Source organism: Ceratotherium simum, chromosome 4 (assembly GCF_057802395.1).
Source record: "Ceratotherium simum simum isolate JZ-2026a chromosome 4, ASM5780239v1, whole genome shotgun sequence".
NCBI classification, from domain to species: domain Eukaryota; kingdom Metazoa; phylum Chordata; class Mammalia; order Perissodactyla; family Rhinocerotidae; genus Ceratotherium; species Ceratotherium simum.
Window position 1 is genome coordinate 26920036 of NC_141903.1, and position 25508 is coordinate 26945543.

Below are 25508 nucleotides of genomic sequence, written 5' to 3' on the forward strand. Positions count from 1 at the left end.
AAACAAAGGCATTTTCTGCTTCAAAGTGATTTCTCATCTAGGGAGTGAACATTTGCCCGTTTCTCCAAATAGCCAAGGAGCCTTATGAATCCAAAGGTCTGCCCGGAAACAAGTGATGAGGGCCCTGGGCAGCCAATGGAAGCGTGCTGGCCTTTCTACCTGCCTAGGGAGCTCCCCCTCCCCATCCTGTCCCAGTAAAGGCAGCTTTGCCCAGTGGGGGTATTTCCAGCTTTGTGGCTTTCACTTCCACTTCGACCAGGTGGGCGGAGTGGCTTCTTGTGGACGAATCAGATTCCTCCTCAGCCCCAACTTCAAGAGGTGAGCCAGGGGTTCAGCGTCCCAGACACGCAGGCGGCGGCGGCAGCGGCAGCAGCAGCAGGAGGCGTGGGGAAGGTCAGAAGCCAGAGCCATGGAAGACCAGCGCGACCTCATCTCCAACCATGAGCAGGTGCCCATCTTGGGCCAGCGCCCTGGAGCCCCGGAGAGGTATGTGTGAGAGCACACAAATACTGGACCACACAGACGTGCACTGGTGATGTGGAAGGAGCACTAGACCGGGAGTCACAGGAGGCTCGGGTTCAGGCTCTACTCTAACACAACCGTTTGGGTGATTCTGCGCGAGTCTCCGGCCCGCTCTTGGCTTCAGTTCTCCCTCCTGTAAAATGAGGGAGCTCCTATAGGGCAGGGGTTTTAACTTTCTGTGCATCATGCACTTCCTTCTGAGAATGAGAAGAGAGCTCTGGACTCTCTCCCTAGAGTTTCACACGATATCAAGGACTTCACGGACCGCCCCCCGCCCTCGCCAAAGCTGAGCTGTGAACTCTGGGTTAGCAACCTTGGGCCAGATTTTGACAAGGTTATGGATCTTAGATGGAGAAACAGAGTTTCTAAAGGAGAGTGGTAGAGCAGCTCATCAGAGGAGTCTCCTCCTAATTTCCGTGGATGGGTGTATGTGTTTGTATCAGGTGAATTATGGTTGCAGGTGTCTATAGAGTAGATGGAGACGTCTGCCATCACAGGAGGGATCGAGAGATGTTGGAAGGGGGTCAAGAAAGGGCGAGGGGGGCTCTGGCTAAATTTCTAGAAGGGACTGAGTGTTGATGTGGGCCATGCCCTGCCTGTGCCTCTCTCCCAGCCCCAAGATGGTCTCATCCATGTGTTCCCTTGAAAAAAAAAGAAGAGGTGGTTAGAATGCAGCCACCCCAATGTCCCCCCTCCCCCCAATCTCCACAAAGTAATTTGCAAATTACGGGGATTTACAGCTGTGATGTCAGCTGTTGCCAGGCAGAAAGTGGTTTGAGAGAGACACTCCGAGATGTTGTGAGGAACTGTGTTCTGGGGACAGTAACCAGATATAGACCATTAGAGCAGTGGCCTATGCAAATCCTGGGGAATCTCATGGCTAGGAGGGCCGATTCTCTTGTGAGGGCTGGATTCTGGTCCAGGTTCTGCTACTGTCACGTGTGACTTGGATAAATCACTGCTTCTCTCTGAGTCTTGGTAATAATAATAATAATAATAATAATAGTCATGATAATAGTTCCTATTCACTGTATACCTGTCACCAGTCGTCAGCCACTGTTAGTAATTGTTGTGATTAGTTATGTGCCAGACATGTAACTAAATGCTAAATTCAGTCCTAATTCTCATAGTAACCCTATGAGTCAGGTATTTTATCATCCCATTTTTACATAAGAGAAAATTGAGGCTCATATTAGTAAGTAATTTACCTAAGTTATCACAGCTAGTGAATATTGGAGCCAGAATTTGAACCCAGGACTAGTCAGATTTCAAAGTTTGAGCTCACTCTATACCATCTGGCCCCTCCTAGAGGCATGATTTGCAGGGAGGGGAGGGGGGACTCCTCTGAGCTCAGGCCACCCAGTGAGTTGCAGACCCAGTGTGGGCTCTGTGTACAGAGAGGGTGCGCCCTCATTAAATCCTCCTCTGGTTTTCCTTTTAGTTCAGTTACTGCTTCTAACACTAGCCTGCCCTGTGTGCTCAGGCCGTTCCAGACTTGAGCCTGTTTCGGACCATTTCGTGAACACTTCTGCCTGGCAACACTTGTCTCATGATTCCTTCTAGTTCTGGTTGGCTCTTGACTTTGGTCAATAACTTTTTTTTATTCAAGACGAAGATAGTAGAAAGGAGGAAATGAAGAGGGGGTGTGACAAAGATTTGGCACTCTTCCAGAAACGGACGTCAGGGCTTCAAGATGTATAAAGAGGAAGGAAACCAGATGCTAAAGTTAATTATTACCTTCTTTGAGAATAGTAGACAGTGTTACTTATGGAGCGCTAGCTATGTGCTAGGTAGGTATGGAGCCAAGAGCTTTACTCTCATGATCTTACTTAATATAACAACCCTTTGAGTAGATGTTCTTACCTCAAGTTACTCCCTCAGAGATTGACTTGCCCCTGGTCCCCAAGCTCAGGGAACGGCAGAGCCAAGATTCCAGTTCAGGTTACAGTCCCATCTTCAATATGATTCTCTAGATCTTTAGGCCTTATGAGAAATTGAAGTTCAGGGAAGGGATGGTGGGAAGTGGAGCTGAGACTAGACTGGGTGTGGGCTTGCAGAAGTGGTGTGCATGGGGGGAATGACCTGGAGAGCTTGAACCCAGGCATGACTCAGGCTTGTTTGGACTTTCCACCACCTTTAGAGGCCAGGCCACCCCCGTTCCTTGGGAAGTCCAAGGAGTGGGATTTGTTTTCCCTTGCTCTCTGGTCTCCTCCTTTTCCCCAGTGAGAATGAGCCATGTTTGTGATGTCATGAGTTACTAGGCAGAAGGGTCTCCTGGAGTTTCCTAAACCATCCTTGCTGGTTGCTGGAGTCAGCACGGCGCAAGCTCACCCTGACAATTTCCAATGGGGTCCTAGTAGTCCCACTCCTCAGTGGGGTGGGAAAAAACAGGTCAGGAACTCTCAGGGTCCTGAGGCAGGATCCTTACATTCCCCTAAACCGCATCCAAGGCCAACAGCTACAAGGGCTCCCTGAGGCCTGGCCACTCAGCCCTGTGCAGCCAGCTAGGCCAGAGAGGGTGAGAAATTCTTCCAGGTCACACAGGCTCAGGCAATGTACTCCTGCTGAAACCCCCCCAGTTGGATATTACCATTTGAAATACTTCTGTGGTCACTGTCAGATCTTACTTCAAAGAGGAAAGCCATCAAATCCTAGAATTGCTGAGGTGAGGGGGTACCCGGGTGACAGGCCCAGAGAATGGCAGAGACTTGCTCACAGACACACGGAGAGTCTGGGGCAGAGGACGCGCCCCAGAGGGGCTGGTGCCTGGCCCTGCTCCACTCTGATAGTGTCCAGTGCTCCCAACCCACTCCTAGTATGTCAAAGCCTCGCTTCTCTCATTCAGGTGGGCCCCTGCTCTGCTGTCTGGGTCCCACTGTCTTCCCTTTCTCTGCTTTCACTGCAGGGGTTGGGTGGGTAGGGGGTGAAAACCCCCTTCCCCTGGAGGGTAGCCCTGATCCTCAGGAGACTCCTGACAGAGGGAATCTGGGGAGACCCTCCACCTCAACCCCTCATTGCATAGGTGGGACTGAGGCTCAGAGAGGACACGGCACTTGTCCTGGCGCTTCCCCACTCAGCCCGGGCCCAGGGCCAGCTCCAGGATTTCTCCTCGGGAGGACGGCAGGGGCAGCGATGGTTGGAGCAGGGGGTTGGGGGAATGTTTTCAACTGCGTGACCAGAGGCACTTGTCGTTTGTGCTGACAGCTTGTGTTTGTTAGGAATAGCTTGGGGGGGGCTGATGGACATGGCAGGTCCCAGCCAGTTCTTGGGGCAGCCACCTCCGTGGACTGTCCTCTGACCTATCCCCTTCCCCCAACAGCAAGTGCAGCCGCGGAGCCCTGTACACAGGATTTTCTGTCCTGGTGGCTCTGCTCCTGGCTGGCCAGGCCACCACCGCCTACTTCCTGTACCAGCAGCAGGGCCGGCTGGACAAGCTGACGGTCACCGCACAGAACCTGCAGCTGGAGAACCTGCGCATGAAGCTGCCCAAGTGTGCGTGCCCCACTTCTGTCCTGACACCCCCGCCTCCGTCCCTCACCATTCCCGCACCCAGCTGGGCCCACTGTCTTCTCCCTCTGGTCTGGAATTCCAGCCTTCTCATCAGGGTCTGAGACCATCGTCCCCAGATCTGAGTCCCCTCTTCCCTGGGCACTGGGGTCACTCATCCTGTACCTCCTGCCCCCACAGCTGCCAAACCTTTGAGCAAGATTCGGGTAGCCACCCCCATGCTGATGCAGGCGCTGCCCATGGAAGGCCTGGGGGTAAGGACAACGCCAGGGCGGGGAAGGGGGAAGTGTTGTCCAGCCTGCATGGAGGGCAGGTGCCAAAGGACAGGGGAGGACAGCTGACCCAGGGAAAGTCCAGCTGGGGAGGGGGTCCTGACTGCTGGGGGAGGACAGGGCCCACCTCAGGAAGAAGAGGGCTCCCAGGTGTGGGGGAGGAAAGAGCTTCTGGGGACCATCCCCGGGAGGAGGGCCCCGCCCTCCACAGCTTACTAAGCGCTCATTTTTCGTAGCATCTCACAGTGCTCCCTTCTCAAGGCCCTTGATACCATATGTGGATAGTGTTTCTGTCCACACAACTCTCTGCTGTCCACAAAGCCCTGGGAGGAAAGCTTATGCAGATTGACCAATAAGGACATTGAAGCAGGAAGGTCAAATGACTCGGTCGAGCTCTCACATTTGGAGGTGCCAGAGATGGGCCCATTGTGCACCTGGGACTCCAGACTCTTGCCTAGACCCCAGCTGCTGGCTCCCCATCCAGGGCCCCTCCTCCATGGGCCAGTGCTGGTGACCCTGTTCCTTCCTTCCACAGCCCATGCAGAATGCCACCAAGTACGGCAACATGACTCAGGACCACGTGATGCACCTGCTCCTGGTGAGTGGGCCTCGGCTGGGTGGCCCTGCCTGCCCACAGGCCCCTGGGACAGCCACACGCCAGGGCTACACTGTGCCCAGGCCACAGCAGACATTCAACACGACTCACCAGATTAGGGAAGAAATGCAAGTGTGGCCCTCAGACGTTATATGGAGTCCAGCCCCATCACTCCCCGCATTTTTGTGTTTGAGATGGAGAAACCGAGGCCCAAAGCCTGGAAGTGACTTGCTCAAGATGCCCATTTTTTCCTTTTCAAATTTTTACTGCAAGTCTACTCTGTGCCAGGCACTGTACAGGCTCTGGGCCCACAGTGGGGAATGATCAGACCCAGCTCCCAATTCCATGGAGATCCCAGGCTAGCATGGGAGACAGACAAATGACCAGGTGATGAGGGATGTACAGGTGGCTTTGTGAAGAAAGAGGCAGAGGACCCAACCTAGCTGGGGGGTGGGAGTGGGGTCAAGGAAGTCTTCCTGGAGGAGGTGAGACCTGAAAGATGAGTAGGAGTCTGCAAGGTGAGATGAGAAAGATGAGAAGACTGGGGGTTACTGGTAGAACTGGGCCTGGAACCTGGGTCTTCTGACTCCCAGCCCTGGGGTCTTGTAGCCGAGCAACTAGACTGCTCTTACAGCCTACTCTCCTCCTCAGCTCCATCATAGCTGAGGTCCAGGGTCCAAGCTTAGTGCAGCTTGGGTACACCCTTCAGAATGGAGGACCGGGGGAACACGGGCTGCACATTTCACCTTGCCTGCCAGGGAACTCTTTAACCTTCCTTCTTGCCTTGCTATCTTGCAGAAGGCTGACCCCCTGAAGGTGTACCCGCAGCTGAAAGGGAGCTTCCCAGAGAACCTGAAACACCTCAAGAACACCATGGAGGGCCTGGACTGGAAGGTCAGCAGATTTTCCTGCACTGGTGCCCTCTCTTTCCTGACATCTAAGGCAGGGCTGGGAAGAGGTGTGGTGGGGCGTGGGCCAGGGAGGGCATTCTCAGGAAGCTGGAGGAGGCTTACTAGCACCTACAAAGCCACAAACACGGAAGAGTGCTTGGGGTTGAGGAACCACCTCGACCAAGCCCTGAGGGTCTTAAGGGGGAACCAGGCTGTAGCTGGACTCAGGGGTTTTGGGAGAGCAAAGCCAGGCAGGGGTGGAGAGGGCTACTGAGCCTCACCCCCTGCCTCTATCCCCATTAGGTCTTTGAGAACTGGATGCATCAGTGGCTCTTGTTTGAAATGAGCAAGAACTCACTGGAGGAGAAGCCCACTCATGCTCCAACAAAAGGTAAAGGGAGTGGAGCCTTGCGGTGCCCGGGCTTCTGGAGCTCCCCCAGGGCTCCTCTGGAGCTGCAGGGTGCGGGCCTGGGGCCTTCCCTCATCGCACCGGACTCTCCCAGCCACCCTCACTCTCACTCATCTCTCCTGCCTGTTCCTTCTGGGCTCGGCTGCCCCTCAGCCCCCACCCTGCCTCAGGGCCCACGGGGTCAGAGGCCTCCCTGCAGGAGGCGACCTCCCTTGTGGAGGATCACACTGCCCAAGTGGGCCTGGAGCAAAAGCCACCCGCAACATCCCAGGAGTCGTCACAGTGACCCTCCCCACCCAGCACTGCACTCCACAGGTTCCAGTGAGGGGGCTGGGTTCAGAGGGGCCTCCCAGAGGTCACACAGTCAGCAGGTGCCAGACAAGGGGGCCTTGGAGTTCTTCCATTTCGTGGACAATGTATACCAGGATTTTCGGCCCTAAAGCCTTCAAGAGCACCATGTCCTCCTGGTGCTGTCTGATTCGCTGTGCAACTTTGGACAAGTCTCTTCCCTCTAGGCTTTGGTTTCAGAAGTGGCAGATCAATGGCCCACCCTGCCGTGGGCCTGATTTTTCTATCATAGATTCATAGAAGGCACCTTGGATGCCATATCAACCAACTCCCAGCTGATGTCTGAATCCCCTCTACAACATCCTGAAACAAACCCCTATTTCTACTTGGATACCCCCAGTAACAGAAGCTCAGACTTACCAAGGTGTCCATTGCTTTTCTCTAGAAATCAGAATCATAGGTGCAATTCCAAACTTTAATAGGCATTGAGTGTCAGAAGAAATTGTCCAACTCTAGGATGAATTAGCCACATAGCCATTCACTTCCTCTTTGATCTTGGACCTTGTTGGTCCAGGCCTCAGTTTCCCCATCTGTGCAATGAGTAGAGCGAGAGTATAATCACTTGGGCAGAAGGCATTAGGCCCACAGCAGTGGTATGTGGATCTCTGGTTCTGCTGAGACCCAGGCCCAGAGCCCGCTCACTCACTGTGTTCACCATGCCTGTCGCTTCAGTACTGACCAAGTGCCAGGAAGAGGTCAGCCACATCCCCGCCATCCACCCAGGCGTGTTCAAGCCCCAGTGCGACGAGAACGGCAACTATATGCCGCTCCAGTGCTATGGGAGTACCGGCTACTGCTGGTGCGTCTTCCCCAACGGCACCGAGGTCCCCCACACCAGGAGCCGCGGGCACCATAACTGCAGTGGTAAGCAGTAGCCAGCATGCCAGGGAGTGTCAAAGGAGCAGGAAGGACCAGGAGGGCTGAGGGGCAAAAGATCCCTCCTGGGGCACATGGGGCCAGGACATTCCAGGGGGCAGCCACTCAGCCATGCATCCACCCATTTCTCCCTCCACCTACATGTGCATTCCTCGTCTGTTTGTTCATCTGTCATTTCTCTCTTTACATCCACGCTCATCTACTTAATTATCCTTCAGTCCTTTCATCTGTGACCTCCACCATCCATGCACCATCCACTTATGCTTCCATGAGTGCTACAGACCCACCCATCTCATCACCCTCTTTCTTGGCCTTGCTCTTCAATTCCACTTCATGGCCACCATCCAGGAAGCACTCTTCCATCTGGCACCTGCTCTCCCAGGCACTCGGCCTGTGGCTAGGTTGGGAAGAACTAGCCCCAGGCCCCTTGCCAACGGGTGCAGTAGGCTGGATGACGAGTAACAAAGGGATTTGCTGCTCTTTTGCAGAGCCACTGGAAAGTGAGGATCTGTCGTCTGGGCTGGGCATTACCAAGCAGGATCTGACCCCAGGTAAGGGCCCCTGCAGGGGGCACTGGTCCTCAGCAGCTTATTCCCAGAGGGGCTGACTCCCTTGTGGGTGGATGCCCAGCGCAGCATGACCCCCGGCCCTTCTCCAACCTCCCTGGGTTGTCATTTGCTGTCCCTTCCCTCGTTTCACAGACGAGGACTAGGGGTTGTGGGGGGCTATATAATGGTCAGTACTTGTACCCAAGCAGGCGGCAGTGGAGGGTGGGGAGTCCTCAACTGCTCTGAAGTCCCAGGATGCTGGGAAGGGGCAGGAACAACAGGTGAGTCCATCCCTAACTTGCTGCATCTCTCTCTGTAGGCATTTGAGAACAGCACATGCAGCCACCAGCACCGAGCCAGCCCTGCACGGCCGCAGCTTCCTTGCTCCCTTCTGTCCCCCAACCCTAGCCCCTCTCCCCTTCCCTTACACCCCCCTGCTCCACCCGCCATCACCCACCCTGCACCTCATTCTATGAGACTCCAGTGCCTGGTTCTCCATCATCCTCGGACACAAGAAATCACCTCAGAACAGCACAGATGAACAATGCAGGATGCCCAACACCCCATCCATCAGCAGAGACGCCAGGCCCAAGGAGGTGGAGCAAGAGCTAGGCTGACCTCCATCTCTGACACCACAGTAGCCTCTAATCTGGAGCTCCAAGACCTAGGCCCGTGGATGAGGTGGGCAGGTGCAGGGAGAGGGGATGACGCTGCCCCAAGCCCTAGGCCTGACACATTTGCTGTCCCTTCCCTTCTGGCTTTTGGCCTCAGCTTTCCAGCCTATTTAACTGGGGGAATGAGCCACGCTTTCCCTCTCCCGAGCATCACTTGGCCAGGAAAAACCAGCCTCTCCACCCACAACCCCTCCTTACTTTCTGCCAACCCCCAGTTCCCTCTGCTCAGCAAGCTTGTCACCAGCCCTCAGGGCCACAGCTCCCGTGAGAATAAAAGGTAGTAAGTAGAACACTTGCAGCTCCTGGCTGTTCTGTTGGGATCCGGGTCCTTTACCCCAAGGAGGTAACTGAAGACCTTGAACTCAGTGCTCTGGGTGGGAGAACGCAGCACAGGGAGCCCAAACACAGATGCCTGGGGGGCCGGGCCGGGCTGCGGGGGTGGGAGACTTTGGACACAGACACACTTGGTTTCCATGTTTAACACAGAGGAACACTCTTGACTTCCAAAAAGAAATAAGCTCTTGCCCATAGTTCTTTAAGTGCAAGCTCCTCTGGGTCCAGCTCCCATCGCCCCGTCCCATTTCCATCTCTATGCTGAGAACGGTACAAGTGTGATAACAGACGGCAATAACAGAGGGTCCCAGCTGGCTGCTGTCAGGACGGAATGGAGGCCCTTGTTGCCCGATTTCTTGACTTTAAAAGAAGAGCCCAAAGTCAAGAAGTTCAGTGAAATCTCTCCATTTCTAAGTTTAAAGACTTGCTGTGGGTCAACAAAGCCCCCGAGTACACTACTCTGCGGCCTCTGTTCTAGAGCAACTTGTAGGGAGAGAGAGCTCCCCGGGAGGAGGGTACAGCTGGATGCCAAGCTGGGTCTCCAAGACCTCCAGCCCAGCACTCTCTCTTTTGCACGGCCTCTTGCCGTCTCTAGCAGAAGACTAAGAGCCCCGGAGAGAGCCCCCATGGCCTCTGGTGCTCCACTGCTCTGGGCCTCTGCATTGCCGGCCATCACCAAGTCCTGAGGCATCACCCTGACACATCTTTCAAGTTCATCCACTTCTTGCCTTCATCATCACAGAACCTTTGTTACCTGGACATGAGGGCAACTCAGTCCTAACTGGCTTTCCTGCTTCTACTGTGCCTACCATAGCTGCTCTCTACCAGGTACTCCAAAAGGGCCTGCCTCCAGCTCAGTCCTAACTTCAAAAGGGGGCTCGGAAGGCCCCCTTTCCATTTCCTGCCTCTGGGTATTTGCCTGGCCTACCCCAGCATCTGGAAACCAACCACAACCATGCTTGAGCTCACCCTTAGCTTAGACGCCACCTCCTCCAGGAAGCCTTCCCCACCCCAATTCAGCACCCAGGGTACTTCATGGATTCTTTTTCTCTGGCAAACTCTCCCACTCCCCACAGTATCCAGGGCCTTGATACATGGTCAAGAACAAATCCTGAGCGATGGTCTGTTCACCTCCAAGCGTCAGCCAGACTCTCCCTTCCAAGAATAAGTCAATTGCAAGACATTTGCCCCAGATACACTAGGAACTTATACCCTTCCTTCGAGTCTTTTATTTTCTGAGTTCTTACAAAAAAACCACGAACAAAATGCGGAAAGACTGACAAATGGAGGACAAAGCCTCAGCATCAGCTGGAAACCAAGGACACGGAAGGAGCCACAGGCTGGGCCTCACTGGGTCTGCAGGGCAAAGAGGTGGCAAGTCCGGAGGCCTCTGGGCATGCTGGGCTGGAGGGGGGAGGGGCAGGTCACTTAAAAAAATATATATACTGTACACATCTCTACGAGGCGTTCTGTTGGAACAGGAGGCAGGGGGCCAGTGAGTGGAGGTCACGGAGCTGGGTGCACCTCCTCTTCCTGGAGCAGCCTCTCTGCAGGGCTCACCGGCTCAGCCAGCACAGACACTGCGGCTAGCCGTCTTCTTCTGGGGAGGGAGGGGAAGTTAAAAATTCAATTCCAACCCATGGTGGGCAGAGGGCAGAGGCATGGGGCTGGTCACCACTTGGCAGAGAAATCTCTGGGGGAAGGAAACACATCCAGACGTAAGATTTCCCGACCGTTTTCCCCATCAAAGAGAGTAAAATAAAATCAAAACCCAGCATCTCTGATGCAGAGGAGGGGCATTAACCAGCCACAGTGGACACTTCTGAGCGCTGACCACGTCCCAGGAATTGGGCTGAGGGCTCTCGTGCTTCACTTCATCTAATCCTCACCAGCAGCCCAGGTGGCCCTGTGAGGGGCGGCGGGTAGAGCACCTAACCCTTTACCACCACCCGGGAAGCACAAATCCATTGGAATGGCTTGTCTGGAGCAAACCATCTTCCTTCCCAAGAAGAAACGTCCTCGAGTTACAAAATCATAAGGAAAAGGAACTGGACAGCAGTGAGGGAGAGACAGAGCTGTATCCGACCCTCAAGCCTGATCTTCATCTACAAAGAGGAGCTAGCCCAGGGCCCACCTCCTGAGGGAGGTGCAGCACAGCCAGCGCTCAGGGTCAGCCACTGCCACCGCTGTCCTGGGTCCTTCTGCTTCTGCAGCTCCGGCTCCTGGCAGCACCCCCGACTTTGAGGAAGAAAACCTCTTTCTCCAGCCTCCCCTTCTCCTCGGGGCCTAGCTACCAGGCCCCTCCTGGCTCCCCGGGACCATGGCAGATGCCGGAGCTGCCCTCCCGCCCTCACCAGGGAGTGGACAGTCAGCAGGGGTTCCTGGGCTGGGAAGCATACCTACCGCCTTGCGCCCTCAGACTGTCTGCTCTGCTGTCTTCTTCTGCGAGGAGAGAAGTGAGAGGCTCTTGTACCGGAAGCGTCTCCCCACCTATGCCGCCCCCACCAGGAGGGGATGTGATGGTTCCCTCCTGAGGATTCGCAGCGCCCCCAGGAGATACTGGGTATACAGGGACGTCCCCCCACCCGCCCCCAGGGCAGGGATGGTGCCCCATGTGCTGTCGAGGAAGGAGCCCAGGACTTTACAGCAACGGATATTCAGCTTTTCTGAACACAGCTGAGACCCTGATGGCCATGGTGAGAACTGTACCTGGATAAGGTGCCGAGGCCACCCCCTCACTCCCCAGTTCAGGCCATCAGCCTCTGACACCCCTGAAGCAGACAGGTGTGTGTTTCTGCGGTGGGGATACCCTGCCAGCTGGGCACACACATCCCAGGGAATGTTTCCTCTCACCTGGAAACCTGCAACAGCTTTCCTACCCCCTGGGGGGGGTCTCTCTTTTCTCTACCCATCCCAAGAACATCCCTCTACTTCACAGACAAGACAGGGTCACTCCCATGGCTTCCACACGCTCAGACCCTGTCCCTCCTCAGGGAGCACATCCCCCCCGGCTCTTCTCTAGCGTCACAACTCACAAGCCCCCTGCACTGGACCCTGAGAATGGAAAGGGGGCAGGGACCAGGGCTGGCTTGCCCCACCCTGTATCCTGACACGCACAGGACAGGGCTGATCACATTCACCCTGGGGACTGAGTTTGGATCCCTTTTCTGGCCTGAGAGCCTTCAGGACCACATGCTACCTTCTTCTTCTTTTTCTTCTGGGTTAGTGCGTCAGGGGCTTTGGTTGAGGCCTTTTTCGCTTTCTTCTTCTTTTCCTTTTTTTCCTTGTCCTTTTTTCCTAAGGGAAGAAAGAAAACTTCCTAAACGGCACACTTTAACCTTTTTTTTTAAAGATTTTATTTATTTTATTTTTTCCCCCCAAAGCCCCAGTAGATAGTTGTATGTCATAGCTGCACATCCTTCTAGTTGCTGTATGTGGGACTCGGCCTCAGGATGGACGGAGAAGTGGTGCCTCGATGCGCACCCGGGATCCGAACCCGGGCCACCAGCATCGCAGCGCGCGCACTTAACCACCAAGCCACAGGGCCGGCCCGGCACACTTTAACCTTAAGTGTTGGGGTCAACGTCGGGAGACACACAGGGCAGGTCTCCAGAGGTCTTAGAACTCAGTGCTGACGCCAGGTCCCCAGCTCACCCCACACCCTGGGGAGCCATCAAAACACAGGCCCACAGGCCTTTGTGACCACCCGCCCTGGCCTGAGAGCCCCTGGGGCCAGCCTCATGATTTCTGCCCCATCCATGGACCACTTGGACTTTTACTATTTAACTCAGTTTTTAAAACTTCTACAAATTTATTTTATTATTTATTTTTTCCGCCAAAGCCCCAGTACATAGTTGTATGTCACAGTTGCACATCCTTCTAGTTGCTGTATGTGGGACGTGGCCTCAGCATGGCTGGAGAAGCGGTGCGTCGGTGCGCGCCCGGGATCCGAACCCAGGCCGCCAGCAACGGAGCGCGCGCACTTAACCGCTAAGCCACGGGGCCGGGCCTACAAATTTATTTTAAAAAGACACTTTCGGAGCCGGCCCAATGGCACAAGCAGTCAAGTGCACGCGCTCTGCTGAGGCGGCCCAGGGTTCGCCAGTTGGGATCCCGGGCGTGCACCGATGCACTGCTTGTCGAGCCATGCTGTGGCGGTGTCCCATATAAAGTAGAGGAAGGTGGGCACAGATGTTAGCCCAGGGCCAGTCTTCCTCAGCAAAGAAGGGGAGGATTGGCATCAGATGTTAGCTCGGGGCTGATCTTCCTCAAAAAAAAAAAAAAAGACACTTTCTACCTGTGAAATGGGAACAAAATATCACCTATCGTCCAGGGCTGGCACGAGGGTTAAATGTGGGCCCTCTGCATGCAGAGTCTAGCACAGGGCTCAGTGAGGGGCAGCCAGCACCTCTGAGGGGAAACTGCCATCCGAGGGCTTGGACCCCCAAGAAGTCTGAAGCTGAAAGTGCACGTGACTGCCGGCAGCTGTGAGTGAGCACTGGGCTCCGGGGGGGCCATGCCCTGAGCCACAGGTGTCTCCCTGGAGCGTTGGCCCCGGTGCTCTAGGATCCAGCTCTGGCCTTGCCACTACCTGGCCCCGCACAGCCCATTCCCTCCCCTACCCCTTCTGTGCTGGCCGAGGGCCCGTCCTGCTCGCGTGGTGACCGACAGCCCTCAGCGAGGGCCGGGGACATGTGCTTCGCCGCGGCCACTTACTCTTGTCGGATCTCTTCTTCTCCTTCTTGCTCTTCGTGTTGCCTGGGTCTCCATCCTCAACCTCCACCGTCCCCGGCTCCCCTTCTGGCTTCTCCTTCTTCTCCTTGATGTCACCACTTGCTCGGTCTCTCTTGGACTTCCCCTTGAGAGTCCTGGGGGCCTTTTCTGGGGAAACAGCAGCCTCCCCACCTTCCCCGGCCGCCAGCTGCTTCTTCTTCTTGCTCTTGGGGGTCCTGGCGGCCGGCTGGTCTTCCGACAGCTTCCGCTTGCGGCCCGCCTGGCCCTTCCTGCTGCTCTCCTTGGCGGCATCCACGGCCTTCTTCCTCTCCTGCTCCAGCAGCTCCGTCAGGACCTTCACCACCGAGGCCTGGACCTGGGCCTCGTTCAGGGGCCAGGGCTCGCTCAGGAGGCGGCGGGTGATGTCACTCTGCAGTGCCAGCGTTGAGGCTTGGGGGCTCCCAGCCCCCTTCCTGGGCTTCCGGGTCTTCTGAGGTGTGGTGCTAGCCTCCCTTCTGCCTACGGAGAGAGGACTTGGGGTCACGGATCTGGGAGAGTCGGGAAACAGACCTCTCGTGGTATAAGAGCCAAGGAGGTCCAGGGATAAAACTGACCTCCTCTGACGATGGTACAGATGAGGAAAGCGGGGCCTAGGGGTCACTATGAGGAAAGCGAGGCCCAGGGGTCACTCTGCTCCCACTGGGTCTCCGAGCTCACAGCTTTCTGCCCGTTCCTAACTTAGAGATCTTTTCTTTGTCTCCTCACACTAGGAACTCAAGTTTGGATTGGGGATGGAAAATGACTCCAGCATGTTAATGAAAGGGCCTGAAATCTATCAACGAAATGAAAGGTCAGACAGGAGGGAGATAGGAGCCCAGAGGCCTGAGTTCTAGGTCTGATTACCGCCAACTTGCTCTCCAACCTGTTTCTTCCCACGGCCTCTGTTTCCCTGTTTGTAAAATGAGGGGTTAGATGGACAGTGAGGTCCCCCTATTCTAAACTGTAGATTCATAATAAGAGCAAAACCCATGCAGCCATTCAGCTCATGCCCATCTACACACAGTGGGCCCACGGCCCTTCTGGTCAGGGGTCCAGGTGGTTTGAGGGTGATGGGTGTGGTGCATAGGCACGTGGCGGCTGACTGAGCAGGTTTACTGCCTGCCAGAGTAACTGCTGGTGCAGCCTTTGTTTAGAATTTTCCACGCCTCTGCTATCCTTTGATAATTGTGTGCTGACTACACGTGTGAAAACCTTCCACAGCCCCCTCTAAATGTCTCCCTGTCGCACCCGCCTCCCACAGAGAGAACACTGGGGAAGAAAGTGAGCAATGCCTCTTCTGCTGACCTGCACTGGGCAAGCTGCAGCTACAGCCCAAGCACTGCTGGGGGTGGGGTGGGGGGCCGGAGGAGAAGCACATGGGACATCAGCACTCGTCCCAATGCTGTCCCTAACCTCCCAGGTGACTTGGCAGGTCTCCTCTCCATTCTGGGCCTCACAGGCACAAGAGCTCCTACATGCTGGGCTCTGAAAGGTGCCCAGTGGCTTGGCCCTGCTCCATGTCGCAGGGGCCTGTTCCCTACAGCGTGCAGTGGGCCCCAGGGTGGGGTCTGAAGCAGCCCTGGTGGGCTGGGGTAGATAGGCCAAGCAGAGGGGGTCCCAGGACAGACGGAGGCCCAATTGAGTCCTTCGGTGCTTCCTGCAAAGGCAGGAGGCAGTTGGAGAGGGAAACTGAGGAGGGCACAGTTAGCCCTGGAAACCTCTTCTCTGCAGCTCACTTCTCTGCTTTCTGTCTACAAACACCCCAGAACACCTAGAGCTGTCCCAGGTGTGGCCACTTGAGATACCTGTCCCTTAGCACTGGAAGAGTCATGGATGGCTGATGCCCCAGGCCAGGTGATGTGAGCACTCCAGTCTGCCTTCCAATTTTCTTTTCTTTCTTTTTTTTTTTTTTTTTATAATTTTATTTATTTATTTATTTATTTTTCCCCCAAAGCCCCAGTAGATAGTTGTATGTCATAGTTGCACATCCTTCTAGTTGCTGTATGTGGGACGCAGCCTCAGCATGGCCAGAGAAGTGGTGCATCAGTGTGCGCCCGGGATCCGAACCCGGGCCGCCAGCAGCGGAGCGCGCATACTTAACCGCTAAGCCACAGGGCCGGCCCTGCCTTCCTTTTCTGTGTGCCATGCCTTGACCCCGAATGGATGCATCACCCCCTGCCCGGTATGGTTAATACACAGGGGCCCAGAGTGGCCAGGGGCTTGTCTGAGGCTTTAAAGCAAGTCAGTCCATCACCTGGGGTCTTGGCCATGAGCTGGAGACTTCTCCAAATGTGGCTCCCGCCTTTTGTCTGAGCTACCCTGAGTTCCTACACCCCACGCCATAAGCCCATCTGTTAGGAGAAAAGTCAACAGACAGCTAAAGAGCCAAGGCCTACTCGGCAAGCCAAGGTGCACTTCCTCTAAGGCAGGGCTCACCCTGCCAGGTGCACCAGCATCCCACAGGGCTGGATAACCTGACTTCCAGGCTGTCCCAGACCACAGGAGCCAGACACCTGGGCCTGGGCCATCCCTGCACTTTGATGAGCACCTCTAGGCTTGACGCAGGGGTACCAGGGCTCGCTTGGAGAGGCCCTGGTGACAGACAGGCCCATGCTGGTGGGACTGTTCCTGAGGGAGGGAAAGAAGGGGCCCACTGCCTTCTGCCTCCACATCCTGCTGTGCCCTTCCTGCAGCCCTCAACTCACCTGTTTGAGGGGACATGGTGGCTGCTGCTTGTTGGGGCTCCATTTCTTGCTTGCCGTCTGGGGCATCTTTGGTGGCCGGAATAGAGGAAACTGAAGGGTTGGGGTCTGGCCTGGGAATGGCCTTTGAAGCCTGGGAATTGGCCAGAGTCAGCCCAGGGGTCACATAACCTGAGAGGAGAGACTGAAGAAGCCCACTGTGAAAGAGGCTGGGACCCTGCCCAACCCAGCCTGAGTGCATGGCCTGCTGCGAAGAAACCAGCCCAGGGACCCCTAAGACCGGGCACATCAGCCCTTCACGTGTACTTCCTGCACTATTTTAATTAGTATATATTTTACACAGGCACATTTAAAGAGAAAATTTCTTACTACTAATGCAAATGGAAAATCACGAGCACTTGCCATGTACAGATGACAACCTTAAAAGAAATCCCATCTGCTAAAGAATGTTTTTATCTGAGAATCACCCAAAATCAAGGTAAGCCCTTTCTACAGACTCCAAGAGTCAGCTACTCATGGCTTTAAGCTGAAATGGGGCCTCAGGGGAGGAGACAGCCTGGCTCCACAGACAGGACCCTGCCCAGGGCCCCTGGGAAGAGGTAGGGCCCAGATCCCTGAACTGGGGGATGGCCTCAGCCTATGACTGCATCAGGTGGGCGGAAGCCTGGCATGGGGCTCCTGCCCGAAAACCCCTGAGGTTGCCAGCCCTCTCCCTTGCAGTTACCTGGGAAGGCGCCACCACCTCATCCTCGCTGGACTCTGCTGTGGTCTCCTCCACCAAGGTCTCCCTCCTGGAGGGGGCTGCACCTACTGGAGAAGCGCAGGGAGCCTGCTGGGAGCCCTTCTGGAGGGCCTGGTCCCTCTGTATGCACCTCACCCTCCCGCCTAAGGCTTCATCTGCTCCTAGCGCTCCCTTTCAAGGTCAGCTGCTATTCACGGCATTCCGGGCAAGAACCTCAACGCTAAAGCCTTCTGTTCTCATCCTGAGGCCTCACTTACCCTTCTCCGCTTTCTTGTTGGAGGGCCCGGCCCTGAGATTTTGGGGGGTCAGTTATAGGAGCCTGATACCAAAAGGCTAGGAGCGGTCAAACAGCCGAGTCAGAGGGTCTTGGATATCATTTGGACCAACTTCCTCATGGGGCCATACAGGACAACTAAGGCCAAGGTCGCAGAACCAGTGGAGATACAAACAGAGGCCCAAGCCTAGGGCTCCATCAGCGGCCTCTCCCCTCCTCCAGGCCCATGCAGACTTTCCCTCCCGGGACCCTCACCCAGGTTATGGGGCCCCTCAGCATCCTCCTTGCTCCCTGAAGAGCTGCCGCTGCTGTCCTCGCTGTCATCCGAGGGTCCAGAGGCCTTGGCTTTGGAGTGTCCCAAGGGAGTGGCCGAGGCCCGCCGGACCTCAGGAACCTTGGGCTTTCTGGGCTTGTTGGTCACTTTGGCCGGAACAGGGGTGCTCTGAGGACTCGTCACAGGGAGTGTGCCCAGAGCACTGTCAACCTAATTTGGTGAAAGGAGAAAGAGTTGAAGGAAAACTGAGGGGAAATAAGATCTAGTGGTTCTTGCACACCTCAGTTAGGGGCCGGGCCCTGGTAGCTGCCACACAGGCCTCCTTACACCCTCCCATAGCTCTCCAAGATGGGCAGCCGAGGCCCAGGGAGGTAAGTGCGTGTGCTAAGCTCACAGGGCAGGTAAGTGCTGGCACTGGGACTCAGGCCCCTGCCTGGGCCCTCCCTTCTACCCTCTGTAGTCTTTGATCACTGTCCCCCAACGATAGGGCCTGGCACCCTGGCTTCCCAGCTCACCCCACTTGAAGACGGGGTCCTGGCAGCAGGAGGCTGGGCCTCACTGGCTTTCTGGGCAAGGACCTTCAGGGCGGCCTGGGTCAGCGGGAGGTCAGCTGGGTTCTTCTTTGTCACCTGTGGACAGCCAAAGGCAGCCCTGAGACTCCTGGCTTCTCGGGATACCACCTATGCCATGCCCAGGTCAGACCCTGTCTGGCTGGGGTGGGAGGGGACCTGTATCTGCAAGAGGAGCCATGGGGCTGGAGTGGGGGACTGAGGGCTGGTCAGAGGGGTAATATCACCATCTGGGCAGAAAATAGTGCCAGGCTTCCAGTTAGGAGATAAGCATATCGTTCTCAGAGGATTCAAAGACAGCTCCCAGCCCAGGGAAGGGGAGCAGCTCTGGCCCCACCGCTCGATCTGAGCCTTCACTGGGGACATGTCTCTAGCCTGGTGGCTGCAACAGCTTCCTCCATGGTCTCCCTGGTGCCAGCTTCCCACATCTGCCAGCAATCAGGGAGAGAAAACTGATAACAGAACTGGGCGTGACTCCTCGCGGAAAACCTCCACGCCCCCCCACTGCCCTCACCGTGGCCTGCCGGGCCTGGCCCGTCACCCCTTGCTACTTCCTCCAGCTGCCCCGCCTTCTTCCAGCTCTCACCCCCAAGCGCTTCCCCAAATGGTCCTTGTCCCTGGGTTTCCCTGGCTGGAGTGTTCCCCAGCTCACCATGGCCCGGCTGCTTCTCCTGCTTCAATGTCACCTCCTCGGGGAGGCGATCCCTGCCCATCCTTTCTGAAGCAGTTCACTCTGTTATTCTCCAGTTTCTATTGTTTCCTTCAAAGCGCTCACCAGCTGGTGAGTACTTGATTTTGTTTCCTTGTTTAGTGGCTGCCTCCTCACTCACTCGGGGACTCCACGAGGGCAGGGACCCCCCCTTGTGTTGTTCCTGCTGTATCCCCAGTGCCTGGCATGGACAGATGTCAGCACCATCTGCTGGCTAAATGGCTCAAGGGATGCAGGTTGTTGGGTGTGATGACCACGGCCCCGATCCCCACCCAGCACCCACGCTCCCGGGAAGCTCTTCTCAGGCTGTAGCTCGTGGTGGGTCCTCTGAGCTGGGGGTGCCCAAGGCCCCCCAAGGCCTACACAGTTCTCTCTGCCCTCTCAGAAGGGGGCGGGAGCCATGAGGCAGGAAAACACACCGATGCAGCCCAGAGCACAGTGGACTGGGGGTCAGGAGACCTGGGTTCTGGTCCTGCCTAATCTGAGACAAGTCTCAACCTCTAGTTGAGAAGACAGAGCTCAGTTTTATCATTGGAACAATGAGCTGTTAACTCTACCTGCCCAGTGTTTAGGTTCAGGCAAGGACTGAGTAAAAACGCACTGAAAATGGTGAAGGCTGCAAAGAATGCCCAGAGGCACTACCGTGAACACTAAAACACGGCCACTTTCGTTCACGGCATTTCAAATCTGGGGGGAAACAAACAAACCAAAAGCCCGAGCAAGCTGGAAAAGCTGATGAGGGACTCTGGGAGCAGCGCTGGCTCTGCTGGGTGCCATGTTCCAGAGCACTCTTCCCGGCCACTCAAAGGTAATTCGGGAGCTTGGTTTAGGGTTGTAGCCAGCCCAGGAAAGGCTCTGGCTGCAAGGGGCAGCTACTCCTACAGGGGGGTGGGTGAGAGCAAGTGCAACCCCACCCAGCAGTATGTGTGGGTAAGCAGAGGGAGAGCGGGGAGCTCCTGACCTCTGCTGGCCTGCAGAGCCCTCCCTTGCCCACCAGGTACCTGGGCGACTGATGCCTCCTGCTTCTTGCCTTCTGACACCCGACTGGACTCCTCACCACTGCTGGCCCCAACAGCGCCAGCTCTGAGGGCTGTCCTTGGGTGGGCCGTGGGTACGGTCACCACGTTGGTTCTAATGGCTGAAATGGAGCCGGATGGGGTACACGTCAGGACACAGAAGCCCCATAGCCTTCTCAGCTGAGGCAATACCCAATTTAACAGCCCCTTCCGGGGACGTGGCGTGGTGCTCAGGGCTTATGAGGCAGAAGCCTGTTTAATGCTCCCTCCAAGCCTTCCAGGCAGGAGCCGTTGCTATCTCCATGTTACAAGGCTCAGGGAGATTACAGGGCTGCTGTGGCAGTGACCCCAGGCTTTCTTCTCGGCCTTTCCCCACACTTCAGTCCTCCGTGACGTTCCCCTCAGCTGGCCAGGCTGCTGCTCCTGAGCAACAGGCGGGAGCACTGGGGCCACGTGACACTCCCCGTGCATTTAAGTCTCTCGTGAGAATCACCGCGGTCATCTGCAAAGGCCTAGTTACACCATGTTCATGTAGCACTGTCCCAAAAAGCCACCCAAACAAAATCCTCAGCTCCCTCCAACACGGCCCTGGCTAAATGAACTATGGTATGTGCACCCAAAGGACTACTTTGTAGCCGGCAGGAATCATGCTGTAAATATGTAATGTCACAACATATCAAGTAAAGATTACTGAGCACACCTACAGTACGGACTCACTAAAAACACACAGGTATATCTTTGGTCTTTGTAAAGTTAACAGTCGTAAAATGTTAACAGTAATTATCCTGGGTAGTGGGATTACAGGTGACGTTTTTTTCTTTTGTGCTAATCTGTATTTCTTAATTAGCCTACCAAAATCAGGTATTAATATCCTCATTAAAAAGTGTTACAATAACAATAGCAGTAATTAACCATTTTCTTGCTATCACAGGGAGAATCACAGATTCTCAAAAGAAAGAGAAATCCCTGGGGCCGGCCCGGTGGAGCAAGTGGTTAAGTGTGCGCGCTCCGCTTTGGTGGCCCAGGGTTCGTAGGTTCAGATCCCAGGCGCGCACCAACGCACTGCGTGTCAAGCCATGCTGTGGTGGCGTCCCACATAAAGTAGAGGAAGATGGGCACGGATGTTAGCTCAGGGCCAGTTCTCTTCACAAAAAAAAAAAAAAAAAGAAATCCCAGATCTGGTCCTGTCTCTCGTTGATAGGTGGAATTCTTCCTTACAACGTCAACGTCTGTTTAGGGATTAACTAACCCCCTTTACATGCCACCAGGAACGGGAGGCTAATTACCACCTCACCCTGTTCAGGCAATCAGTTGTCACAAGCTCTTCCCTAGACTACATAGAAACCTGGTCCCTGCAGCTTCCAGCCTCTGGTCTGGGGTCTGCCCTCTGGAGGCAGCACAGAGAAGCCCTGGCAAATATTTCTCCTGAGCCAGCCCCTCATGGGGATGAACCAATGCAGGGCCCAGAGACCTTGCCCCAAGCCCCTGCCGACCAACAGCTTGCTGTGCGCCTCAGCCCCTGCTGACCAACAACTTGTTGTGTGCCTCAGCCAGCGTCCTCTCCCTTCAGGGCCTCAACAGAGGGGTGTGAGTGTGCTAGCGGCCCTGCCCAGCCGAGCCTGGTGGTTGCAGCAGGTGTGTCAGCCCTGCGTAGCGGGCCCACGCTCACCAGGAGTCAAGCACTGCGTAGCGGGGACCACGTCCTCATCCTCGCTTTCTGAGGAGGAGCTCCTGGCTGTGCTCTCCGAGGCCCGGGCCTTCCTCGGGGCGCCTGCAGCCTGGGCTTGCGCAGGGGTAGCAGCTGGCCCAGCTGGACTACGATTAGGGTCGACAAAAATCAGAGGGGGTTTAATCACCTTGAAAAACAAAAACAAAACACACCCCCCCAGCGATTAAAGGCATGGCCAGGGGAAGGGGAGTAGGGGTGGGGGAGGGTTTTACAAGGCAAGGGGTGCTGAGAGCTTAGGGCAGCCGGGCAGAGGCCATTCCAGCTGCCCGGGGCACTCCCAGCTCACTCCCAGCCCGTGCACCTGCCAAGACCCAGCACAGCACCTCACAGCTCACAGGAGCCCATCTGAGCCTCACGACAAACCATGAGGTCAGCAGCATTAGCTCCACTGTACAGATGGGAAAACCACAAGTCCAGAGAGGGGATGAGTTGCCCAAGGTCACAGAGCCTAACTGAAGCAAAGCCAGGGCCAGAACGTCCAAATCGGCCTTCTTTCCTCTGGCTAAATTCCGAGACAGAGACCCGCTGACTGGGGCGCTCTAAGCAGCGTATCCCTCGGCTGCCTGGTCATAACACACGATTCACCCAGGGGGTCGTTCACAGTCTAGTGTCCCCACCCAGGGACTCTAATGTGGCCTCCTGAGACATGGCCCAGGATGCAGCAACCCAGCTACATGGACCCAGTGTCTTCAACAAAGAAACTGCACAGGTTACAGCAACTAGAAGGATGTGCAGCTATGACCTACAACTATCTACTGAGGCTTTGGGGGAAAAAAATAAAAATAAATTAAAAAAAAAAAAAAAGAAAGAAACTGCACGGAGAAACCCAACAGATTAAGACTTAAAGGACCCAATGCAGTGTGTGGCTCTAATTCGAACACGTGATATAAAAAATATTCATGAGACAATCAGGGAAATGGGGATGCCGACAGGGTAGGTCAGTTTCTCAGGTGTGATATTATACCGTGGTTGTGCTTGGAAAAAAAAAGAAAAAAGGAGCATTATAAAAAAAGCTCCATAATCCAAGAGCATTGGGGAACGGAGTGGAGGCTTTGGGTGAAACGAGCCTGGTCACGAGCTCAGAACTGCTAAGGCTGGAGATGGTTTGCGAGGGGTCTTCATGTCGTCCTCTCTTTGGGTACACTTTTATTTTTCCAATAAGACTTTAAAAGAGAAAGCAGCAGCGTCCTGGTATTCTGCGGACCAGTTTGGGAACCGCAGCTCCGGTGAATATGCCCACTGCATGTGAGGGCCCCCTGAGAGCACACGCAGCCATGACCCAGGGAGCTGGAGGAGTCGGCTTTCCATTCCCACATGTCAGGTCTGGCCCGAGTCCTGCTCCCTCTCTGGCCAGTGGCGGGGTCGCAGGGCAGCAGGAGGGAGCTGCCTGAGGTCACATCTGGGACCCAGGTCTCTTCCATGACTCCACACCCGGCCTCAGGGTGCCATGGGAGAGGTGAAGGGAAGAGCAGAGCAGAAAGGTGCCCACCGAGGGCGGAAGCTCTGCCGGGCTGGGGCCCTTCCTACTCCTGCCAACAGCCTCCCCCGCGGCTGCTCTGATCTGCCACTTCCAGAGCCTTCCTTCCCACATGATGAAAGAGAGAAGGATGGAAAGTGGGAGAAGGTTTACAGTCGAAGGAGGGGGGATCTATATATATACGAGAAGACAGAGGAACAGATTGTCGGTGATGAAGAGAGGCAACGAACCCACTGAAGCAAACAATAGCGTCTGGGATGTTAAAAGCAGCTCCACAGCAAGAGCCTCCGCCTCCTCCTTGTTCCACCTGCCCACGCTGCCCGCCCTGGCCGCTGGGCTGCGTGGGTGCAGGGCGCCGGGCTGTGGAGGGCAGGGGCACAAGGAGGGCCATGTCCAAGCCCTGCTTCTGACCCCACCTCTGCCACGACCTCGCTGTGTGGTTGAGCCTGAGCTTTGTGAGCCTGTTTCCCACCTGCTGAAAGGGCTGTTAGTAATCCCAGCCAGGGCTCTCACTGGAGGGCTCTGATGTGCTCTGGTACGCACAGCACAGTACACACGAGGCCGACGAGGCCTTCCTTCTGGGGTTGGTTTGACTAGGTTCATTGGCAGCTGCAGCAGCCTGAACATCTGGCTGTGCCTCCCTGGAGGTGCTGGGCAGTAAGGACCCAGAGGGAATGCAGGGACTCCCTTCCTCCTGCAGGCTCTGACGTCCTCCTGCAGGACCAAACTGGGGAGCCTCTGGGCAGTGCCCCCCACCCCCATCACAGCTGAGCTCATCACAACTGAACCCTCACTCTAGTCTGGGGCAGAGTAGAGGCGGGGGGCTGAGTAGCCCAGGCTGCCAACCCTAGGGAAGGATCACAGCCACAAAGGAATGTGAGGTGGCGGAGCTCGGAGGGCAGCTCTTCAAGAGCCTCTCTCAGAACTGCCTGGAGGCTGGTTAACAGATCCAGCGCTCGCTCCACCCCAGGGAACTGAGAAACCCCACTCTCTGGGGATGTGGCCTGGATGGTGCAGGCCTGGAAGTCAGTTCTTCAGGCACTAAAGAGGAGCTCCTTCCAGGACCAACCATGTGAGGCCTCTGAGGTGACACCTTAACTTGGTTTCTTACAGGTCTCCCTTCTCTCTGCTTCTACCTGCAACTCTGAGAGCAGGGTACCTATGTCTTTTCTTTTTTTTTTTTTTTTTTTTAAAGATTTTATTTATTTATTTTTTCCCCCCAAAGCCCCAGTAGATAGTTGTATGTCATAGCTGCACATTCTTCTAGTTGCTGTATGTGGGATGCGGCCTCAGCATGGCCAGAGAAGCGGTGTGTCGGTGCGCGCCCGGGATCCGAACCCGGGCCGCCAGCAGCAGAGCGCACGCACTTAACCGCCAAGCCACGGGGCCGGCCCTGTCTTTTCACTTTGGTACCTATGCCAGGCCCCAGCACAACAGGGCTGAGCCACAGAGCACCATCCTGAAGTCTCTCTTAGAGCAAGAGAGTGGGCCCCTTCCCTGTGGGCAACTGAGGGGAGTGAGGGCGAGGGGCAGACTGTGGGGAGACTGAGGCACAGTAAGGGGGCTTGGGAACGGAGCCACAGTCCTCTCTCCGCCTCCCCGCCTGGGGCTCTGCCCACTACCCTGGCATCGGTCCCTCTTCCCCACTGACGGGCTAATAATAAAAACAGAACGAAACTTGTCAATAGAGAAGTGCTTGATAAATGCATAATAACGATAATCATCATAATCAGCGAGTTGGGTATTAAGGAGCTGAAAATCCCCTCTTAGGAGGAAGCTGCAGCTTCCCCAGGCCGTGCTGTCTTCCCTGAACCCTCCCGGGGGAATGCACAAACTGCTGACTCTTTTCTCTTCTTCTTCTTTTAATAGGGACTCCTTTAGGACTAACGTACCAATTAAACGGTTCAGTTTAAGCGTGATGTTCATTTTAATTGTGTTAGTCCGCCCCCGCAGAGAAGGGTGAAGCGGCCCCCTCCTTCCCAGCTGTTTAGATCCTGCTCAGAGGAGGCTCCACAGAGCCAGCGGGCAATGCCGGGGCCCTGCCTGCCTCCTTCCCTGCAGGGGAGTGTTGGGGCAGTACCAGGGGGCGGGGTGGAGTGCAGACAGCCTGGGTTCAAACACCAGGTCTGCCCACTTGTTACCAGCCATGTGATGCCGGAACAGTTTACTCAACTTCTCTGAGCCTCATTCCTTCCTCCTTAAAATGGGAGTAACAGAAGGACCCACCCCGACAGGGCTGTTGTGGGATTAAAGAGAATAATGCAAGTATGGAGCTAAGCACAAGGCCTGG

General features: G+C 55.6%; 2 protein-coding genes across 14 annotated transcripts in view; one reads left to right on the forward strand and one right to left on the reverse strand.

Annotated features, from left to right (window-relative positions):
* Nucleotides 1-221: 221 nt before the first annotated feature.
* On the forward strand, nucleotides 222-8931 carry CD74 (CD74 molecule). Of its 2 annotated transcripts, XM_014786175.2 has the most exons (9): nucleotides 222-486; nucleotides 3842-4014; nucleotides 4210-4283; nucleotides 4837-4899; nucleotides 5695-5790; nucleotides 6090-6177; nucleotides 7216-7407; nucleotides 7908-7970; nucleotides 8287-8931. In XM_014786175.2, exons 1-9 carry the CDS (start codon nucleotides 410-412, stop codon nucleotides 8292-8294), a joined length of 834 nt encoding a protein of 277 aa, XP_014641661.2. In that variant the 5' UTR covers nucleotides 222-409; the 3' UTR covers nucleotides 8295-8931. The 2 variants fall into 2 exon arrangements, with proteins under 2 accessions (XP_014641661.2, XP_014641662.2); XM_014786176.2 differs by lacking the exon at nucleotides 7216-7407 and having other exon boundaries at nucleotides 228-486.
* Nucleotides 8932-10180: 1249 nt separating this feature from the next.
* TCOF1 (treacle ribosome biogenesis factor 1) overlaps nucleotides 10181-25508 on the reverse strand; it is a 41813-nt gene continuing 26485 nt past the window's right edge. For 5 of the 12 annotated variants that reach the window (XM_087429557.1, XM_087429556.1, XM_087429558.1 and 2 more), the window contains 10 exons: nucleotides 21682-21868; nucleotides 19998-20134; nucleotides 18234-18347; nucleotides 17700-17928; nucleotides 17153-17238; nucleotides 16432-16612; nucleotides 13691-14206; nucleotides 12174-12271; nucleotides 11378-11416; nucleotides 10181-10667 (listed from right to left, as the gene is read on the reverse strand). In XM_087429557.1, the coding sequence (XP_087285683.1) occupies nucleotides 11390-11416; nucleotides 12174-12271; nucleotides 13691-14206; nucleotides 16432-16612; nucleotides 17153-17238; nucleotides 17700-17928; nucleotides 18234-18347; nucleotides 19998-20134; nucleotides 21682-21868 (1575 nt within the window). In that variant the 3' untranslated portion in view covers nucleotides 10181-10667; nucleotides 11378-11389. Of the gene's footprint in view, nucleotides 10668-11373; nucleotides 11417-12173; nucleotides 12272-13690; nucleotides 14207-16431; nucleotides 16613-17152; nucleotides 17239-17699; nucleotides 17929-18233; nucleotides 18348-19997; nucleotides 20135-21681; nucleotides 21869-25508 lie in introns of all 12 variants that reach the window. The other 7 variants (XM_087429559.1, XM_087429552.1, XM_087429554.1 and 4 more) reach the window with 6 other exon arrangements.